The sequence below is a fragment of the Balaenoptera acutorostrata genome, chromosome 11 (assembly GCF_949987535.1).
Source record: "Balaenoptera acutorostrata chromosome 11, mBalAcu1.1, whole genome shotgun sequence".
NCBI classification, from domain to species: Eukaryota; Metazoa; Chordata; class Mammalia; order Artiodactyla; family Balaenopteridae; genus Balaenoptera; species Balaenoptera acutorostrata.
The window spans coordinates 79,461,858-79,470,154 of NC_080074.1; the positions used below are offsets into that span (position 1 = coordinate 79,461,858).

At 42.6% G+C, this 8,297-nt stretch overlaps 1 protein-coding gene across 7 annotated transcripts in view; it reads right to left on the reverse strand.

Annotated features, from left to right (window-relative positions):
* DNM1L (dynamin 1 like) overlaps window positions 1-2,805 on the reverse strand; it is a 62,882-nt gene extending 60,077 nt beyond the window's left edge. For 3 of the 7 annotated variants that reach the window (XM_007175660.3, XM_007175663.3, XM_007175659.3), the window contains exon 1: window positions 2,599-2,804. In XM_007175660.3, the coding sequence (XP_007175722.1) occupies window positions 2,599-2,700 (102 nt within the window). In that variant the 5' untranslated portion in view covers window positions 2,701-2,804. Of the gene's footprint in view, window positions 1-2,598 lie in introns of all 7 variants that reach the window. The other 4 variants (XM_007175665.3, XM_007175661.3, XM_007175658.3 and 1 more) reach the window with 3 other exon arrangements.
* Between the last annotated feature and the right edge of the window lie 5,492 nt (window positions 2,806-8,297).

The following is an 8,297-nucleotide window of genomic DNA, read 5'->3' on the forward strand; positions in this document are numbered from 1 at the left end:
AGGAAAGCAATTTATTCAGCTAAATCATAAAAACTGTGAATGATCAACAGCTGTAAATATCTCTCTCCTCAACTTCTCCAACTCTCTGGTCCCCAAAACAGTATTATTTGGGCAATTTAAGAAATCAAAGTTTAAAATATTTAGGGGTCAGCAAAGGTTGCCTGGAAGTTGATACTTTGGAGCAAGAATGCCACCAAAACCAACCTACTACTTAACAGCAGTATGCCCTTAGACTAGGCTTCCCTGCTTTTTCCAGTTTCATGCACTATAAAATCAAAGACTCACTAATATACTATATACATCTATGAACCATCTGCATCAGAATCGGCTATCGTGTCTGGAGCACCCCAGACTTATAAAATCAAAATCTTTGGGGATGGGGTCCAGGAAACTTATTTTCAAAGTAATTCTTATATACACTCAAGTTTGAGAATCACTGTTATAAAAAGTTCCCAAAAATGGGACCTGTAGCCATTTAAAGTACAGGTAAAGTGTAAGACAGAGACATGATCACTGCCACTGAGAAATTTACCAGTTGAACTACGTACAGAATATTTACTACATCTGGAACTCACTCACTGTACACTACATTAAATATGAATGTGAGGTGCTGTATATATACATGTTACACAACATTAAATAGCCTAGATGACAAAGTAGTGTTGTACTTGTATTCAAATCAAGAAGAGGTTTTTTTCCAACATATTGAGGAAACTATGGGAGAAAAGACATTGCTTCTATTCTTATTTATTTCTTCTGTACCTGAATAATAAAGGACTGAATTTCAGCTAATAAGGACATGAATGGAGATAACCCTCATTAAATCAAGTCTAAAAACTGAATATTTCCCTTCAGAGTAATTCCAAACATCAACATGCAAAAGTGGCATATAATTATCACTACTAGGATGGTTTTTGCTGGCATATGTTAATAGCTTTCACAATGGTGAAATCTTTACTTTTCTACCCTGTCCCCTCCCCAATTTTGCGAACAGGTGTACTCACTGAAATAAATTCTATTTCATGTAAGAAAAATCCCTCTTGATTTTAAACTATTTATGCTGACACACTATAGCTCTGATTCTTTTACTGCTTCATGCTTAAAAAGCATTGAGACTCTCTTAAAAGTATATGGAAAGTTTCTGGTCTACAGCTAGGAAACACTTCCAAATTACTAGCCAAGAAGATTTAATTTATATCATCTCCTCTAATTTTATTTACAAAAACAGATCGGTTTTGATGATAAAAGCCCCAGTGTTTTAAAAATACTATCTAGTAACTCATTCAAAGTATTTATGGAGCATGTCCTACATACCCCAGACTGTTCCAAGAGCTAGGAATAGGAACACAGCAGTAAACAAAATATACTCAAAAAATATATTTCTCATAATTTATTATGTTGATGATCCAGAGTCTCTAGTCATTACAAATATTAAGTCAGGATTGGGCAGAATCTATACCAATCCCATGGCCAACCAAGGAAATGTGTTTCTGAAATAATTTCTATTGCTTTAACTATTTAAAAGTCCCTCCCGCCCACCTTAGGATGTCTATGGTTTCCAAGGTTTCCAGTGTCTGGACATACTCTATTATATTTTTAACATTAAGTTCCCTCTCAAAATAGTTACACCCTACACATCAATTTTGTAGCAAGATGTAGCGATGAACCTCGTAGAAAGTGAGGAAACCGTCCCCTTTCCAATAGAAAACATCATTAAAAAAGGAAAGCACTTAAAATCAATATACTAAGTAATCTCTAAAATGCGTTTCTCTGAACTCTAATTTTAAAAGGCCTATGGTTGATTACTCTTCAACCAAGAAAAGCAGCAGGCAGAAAAAATGAAACTTATACTTCTCTGTCACTTCTAGAAATAACATTTATTTCTTCAATATTTCCGCATATAAAAATGTGTTATCTATAAGAAATGCCAACATGAAAGGACCAGAGAACCTTGATGCCCAATTTAGATGGAGGACAAAAACCACAGCCTACGCAGAAAAATTGGATACCCCTCCTAACACACACAAACTCCAAGTACAAGTTGGTTTGGGGTTTTTTTTTTTGTTTTTAACTGCTTCGGCGTTCTCGAAACCTGGATTACACTGCAGGAAAACACTCAGGTGCACACAGTAGCGGCCTTCTCGGCCCCGACTCCTCAGTTCCAAAACTGACTCCGCAGCCCCTGAGCAAGGCAAGGAGGGAAATAAAACACCCCGCCGCCCTGAAACCAATCAAGAAGGGGCTACGTGCCCCGCGCGCCCAGTGCGGCCCCGAGTGCCCCGCGCGTCCCCCAGGCGCCCTTGGAAGCAGCGGCCCGCGGGCGAAGCCGCGCCCGGTCCCGACGGACTCCAGTTCGGACCGCCCGCCCGTCCGTCCCGCCCCCGGGACCCGCCGGACCTCCGCGCCGGCTCCGCCCCTCGCCTCCGGGCCAGGCCCTGGACTCCCAGCCCCAGTGGAACGCAGCCCCGGGCTCCCAGGCGCAACAGCGCCCTCCTTCCACAGGCCGCGACGGCCAGTCTGGGAGCAAGCGCTGCCGCAGTCCCGTCCAGGCCCGCGCCCCGGGCTCTGGCCTGGGCGGAAGCCACCCTCGTCTCTCACCTGCGTTCCCACCACCACGATCTGAGGCAACTGGATGATGTCGGCGCCCACCGTGTTGAATACGTCCTGGAGCTTGTTGATTACAGGAATTAGCGCCTCCATAACTCGGAAAATACCGAACCCCCGCCCGGCCGGCCGCGGCAATGAATGGGGCCGGGACCCAGAGTCCGCCTCCTTCCTCCTCTCCTCCTCCCTCTCCTAGGGAGCCAGCACCCATTGGACCCCGCCCCCCCCGCTACCTGCCCCCTCCCGACAGGCCATGCGCCAAGAGGGCGGTGTGGGGAAACAAAGGCTGCCGGGAGTTGTAGTTCTGACATGGAGGACCGCTGGGGCCTACAGCTTCCAGAAGGCTGCGCGGCGCGGGTGAGTGGCCTACGAGGAGAGAGGGCTGCTTGGGGAGAGGATGCTTCCTTGGCTCCTGTCAAAAGATTAGGGAGCGAGGCCCAGAGAGTCGGAAGGAAGAGATACATTTATGCCTATCCTCGAGGTAAAACCAGTGTGAAAATTCCGGATAGGAGTATGTGTTAAGTATAACGGAGTCTCTTGGTATCCAGGACGTCATTTCCTGATAAGGACACTTTCTCAAGTAGAGCGGGTTAGAAAGGCTTAGAGAAGAGCTCCATAGCCTCAGACACCCTAGCTACGTACAAAAGGTCTGTAGGCTGATACTAAAAGATGTGAGGTGCTGTTTTGCAACAATGCAAAACCAGCTCAGGTTAGAACACGAGGGTTCTCCAGGATGTTAAAATGTTTTTAGAAAGAATCTGAAAGTGTCAGAGTTTTAGAGGGCAAGGGCTGGGCCCTCATTCTCTATATTCTATATAAGCCTTTATTCACTGTGGCCGGATTCCTGGCAAAGTGGAGAGCTGATAACTGCCTTACTAGCTGTTTGCTAAGTGTGCTTACTGTTCTTTTCCTAAATGTTTTTCTTTTTAGACATATAGTATCTCTCCTCTACTGTGAACCTCCAAAGGTTTCCTCTCTCAAAATAAAAAAAGGTGACATCTGAGCAAAGATCCAAAGTAAGGGAGGAGAAAGACCCCTTCCCTACTTGATTTTTTTTCCATAGTGTGTATCTCCATCTAACATGCTATATACTGAACTTGTTTACCCTCTCTCTCTTCTAGATTATCAGCTCCTAGATGCCAGGGACTTTTTGACTGTTTAATTCACTGATGCATCCCTAGCCCCTGGAAAGGGACAAACAAGATAGTCCCAAACTCAGTACACTCTGAGTTTACAATCTAACAGAGGATGACACCATTATAGACAAACGGGTAAAGTGCTATGACTGGGTTTATTATGGAGTGCTTTTTCTAGTCTGAGAGGGGAGTGAAAGTTCAAGCAAGACTTCCTAGAAGTCACTAGATATAATCTCCTTGAGAGTGAGGACTACCTCCAGTAGTGGAAGTTGTGCCTTGCACAACTTCACTGGGTACCATTAACCTGCACAGCCATACACAGTGGCCCTGGGGAATATGCTTGATTTGGTCAACAGAACACATGACAGACACTCAATAAATACTTTTTTTTTTATTTATTTATTTTATTTATTTATTTTTGACTGTGTTGGGTCTTTGTTGCTGTGCACGGGCTTTCTCTAGTTGTGGCGAGCAGGGGCTACTCTTCATTGCAGTGTGCGGGCTTCTCATTGAGGTGGCTTCTCTTGTTGCGGAGCACGGGCTCTAGGTATGTGGGCTTCAGTAGTTGTAGCGCATGGGCTCAGTAGTTGTGGCTCGCCGGCTCTAGAGCACAGGCTCAGTAGTTGTGGCACATGGGCTTAGCTGCTCCGTGGCATGTGAGAGCTTCCCGGACCAGGGATTGAACTCGTGTCCCCTGCATTGGCAGGTGGATTCCTAACCACTGAGCCACCAAGGGAGTCCCTCAATAAATACTTTTGAACAAATGAATTAAATATCATCTATGCTAAGACCTGAAGGTCCACTAGTGGTGTTTTGGCATCAAGTTTTATGAACATTTCATTCTCTAATTCTTTTGTTTGTTTGTTTGTTTTAATTTCAGAGACAAAATGAGACAAGAACTTCAGAACTCCAAAAACAGAAAGCAGACCAAAGAGATTTATTCCAAGTCCTTTTATTTTCTACCAAAGATTATATTATATAACAGTCAGATGTTACCCACTTTGTTTCTCAGCCCTACGTTGCTGGAACTTTTGTTCTCTTCTTTTTCTCTGAGCAGTCTATATTCCTTCCAAGAAGAAAAGGCAGACAAAAGGAGAGGGTGGGCTCACAGTGAAGCTCCATGGGCATAACCAGTAACTGCTTCATAGGGGCAAGGTGCCCTGGGGCAACGACGATGCAACTGCTTTTCCGTTATTTGTGGCACCAAAGGACATAGTCTTTTTTTTATTTGCTAATGGCAAAGTTTAAAGAGCAAGCACACATATATTTCACAGAGCGAAATGTCATGAATTTTGGATGGCATTATATATTTCCATTTAAATTATAAAGTATCTGTTGGGATGGAACATACAAAGCCTTGTATTAACATGCCTCAGGAACAATAGGGACTGCTTTTTAATTCTCTTTTTTTAGGAGAAGGAAGAATGATCAAATGGCCAGTGCTCAAAAGTCCTCCTGTCACCCCCACCGTCACTTAGGTTAAAGCAGGATTGTCCAGTACTTGTCTAGACTCTAGAGCATTGAGTTCATCGCTCACAGAGGAAAGAAAAGTGTTTGAGGCTGCAGAAACAGGAAGCGGCGAGGCCTTGAAAAAGAGTGGCTCTAATTTGATGACTTTTCTTAACATAAGGCAGGACACGCTAAGTGCAGTGTGTTTCACTGGAAGCAAACAAAGCAAACGTATTTGGATTTTCACATTTTAATTTCAGAACACTCTTGCTTGTGGGAAAGCCACTTAGCCAATTAGTATGTCTTTCCTCATCTAAAGTAGAATAATGTGTTTTTGAGTGGGTTGCTATGAAATCCCATTAAGCTGTTATCAGATTCTGTCTCCAAAGGCTTTTTATTTTTATTTATTTGGTTGCACTGGGTCTTAGTTGTGGCACGCGGGCTCCTTAGTTGTGGCGTGTGAACTCTTAGTTGCGTCATGCATGTGGGATCTAGTTCCCTGACCAGGGAATGAACCTGGGTCCCCTGCATTGGGAGCACGGAGTCTTATCCACTGTGCCACCAGGGGAATCCCTCCAAAGGCTTTTTTAAAAATTCTTCTTCAGCCATCCCTCCCTCACTGTAGGTTTATGATTTAGGAAGGATGGTTTAGTGGCAAGTCACAGAAATTTAACTCAAACTAACTAATTTAACTCAAAAAGAGGAATTAACCAACTTGTATAACCATAGGGTTGACATGGGCTTGGCCTCAAAAAATAACTGGAACCAGGGGCTCAGGCAGCATCAGAACTCTCTACCTCTTATCTCTGCTTCTCTCTGCATCATCTATCTCATTATCTCAAACCCCTGTATTCCTGTGAATGAGGAGGGTGGGCAGCGGTGGAGGCTGTTGGGAGATCTCACTGAGCAAGCTTCCTCAGGGCAGATGAGGTTGAGGGAATCTGGAGAGGAACTGAAACTAAGTTTCCACCCTATTTCCCTGGCATAGGAGTTTCCTATTGTTGCTTTAAAAAATTACCACAAACTTAGTGGCTTAAAACAACAAAAATGTATTATCTTACATCTCTGTAGGTCAGAAGTCCAACATGGATCTCACTGGGCTAAAATCATAGTATCATCAGGGTTGCATTCCTTTCTGGAGCCTCTATGGAAGAGTCAATATCCTTGCCCTTTCCAGATTTCAGACCTCTCACATTCCTAGTTCTTGACCCCCTACCAAGATCTTCAAAGCTAACAATGTCACATCTCTTTGACCCTGACCCTTCTTCTGGTCATCACATGTCTCTTTGACCACAGCAAAGAAAAGTTCTCTTCTTTTTAAGAACTCATGATTAGATTGTCCCACCTGGATAACCCAAGACAATCTCCCCATAGCAAGGTCTGTACCTTTAGTCCTATCTACAAATCCTATCTTTTGCCATGTAAAATCCACAGGTTCCAGGGATTAGGGCATGGACATGTCTGAGGGGCCATTATTCTGCCTGCCACACCACGTTAAGATGATTGGTCTAGGGATGGACCTGACCCAAATAGGGCCTTTGACCTGACCCAAAGAGGGCCTTCTCTGAGAATTTTTTAACTTGAGTTAACCAGATAATTTTCTCTCTCTCTGGTTATGGAACTGTAAGTGTGTGAGTCACTGACTCCAGAGATCATTTTTCCTACCACTTGGTTTTAGAGAATAAAGTAGAATCCTCATTCAGCATAAAAAAATTCCCCAAACCCAACAATTGTTCCGTACTGCTAAATGTACATATATAGTACATAATCTTAGATTCTAATCTGCATAGTTAATCACTCCCTCTTTTCCTTGTTGCCCTTTTCACACGATATTATTAAACTATTATTTATTGAGTATTTACTGTATGTGAGGCACTGTGCTAAGCATTTTATGATGTAGAAACTAAGGCTCAAGGGGTTTAAGTAAAGTAGTATATTTACATAGCTAGTATGTGGCAGAGCTGGGATCAAAACAGGCTATTTAGCAAACTCTTAACCTATACACATATGTTTGTTCATTCATTTCCTCATTTATTCAACACATATTCATCAAGTACCATTAGGCATATGGATCTTAGCCAGACACTCTATTTGCTAAAGGGAGGGGGTACTGTGGACATGACAGTTAACATGCCTTTCCCCCTTAGCCAACACTAAGCTCACTGAAGGTAGTAGTGGTGTCTTATTTAGCTAGTTATCTCTACAACCTAGTATGATGCTTGTTACATAGTACCACTCTAGTGGACTTGGAGTTTCCTTTTCTTTCACTTGGAAAAGCTGGAATAGCAAGGATTTAACCAGCTCTGAATAGGTATAATTGCAATTAGGATTTGCAGTCAAACCCAACAAAAACATAATGAAGCTGGCCTGGCATAGGACTCATCATAATAGCTGCCAAGTTACTTTGCTAGGGAGTAGGCTGGCTTTGCTCTAACTTAAAATCCCTAATGAGAGAGTTTATTTTGAATTAAATTAATAACTGGAAATTATTTTAATAGTTCTTGCAAAATATCATTCAAACTATTTTTAATAGCATAAGCATCCAATATCATTTTATGCCAACATTTTGATCATCAATCATAGCAAAGCTGCCATCATTAGTGCCTTCAAATCATAGTGGAATGTGCAGATCTAATGTTAATATAAAATACACAACTCTGATTGGAAGCCTCTTTGTCATATTTTGGAAACTGCTCATATTTTGCAAAGACAATGAGGTAAGCAGCTTTAATCAATTTGCACTATTCCCCAGGCCTCAAGCTTAAGACAAACTTTGTCAGCAAGTGTGGGGAAACTGTCTGCAGATGGCAGAGTCAGGTGGTTCAGAAGCCAGCAATTGAATCTGGCGAGATACTGACAGCCCGTTAGAGGGCAGTGTGACAACACAATTAATACTAAAGTCTTGTTTCTTCTCCCTAGACTGTTTTCTTCCCTTTACTCCACACCCATACAGCAGTGGAACTTAGCCCTTCCTTTAATCCTCCCACCCCCAAAACATGTGGCATATTTTATTCACTGTTTGAGATAATAGAGTGATTTTACATCACAATAATGCCAACAACAAAATAGTACATGTTAGGCATCCCTGTTCTTAAACTACTTCACCTA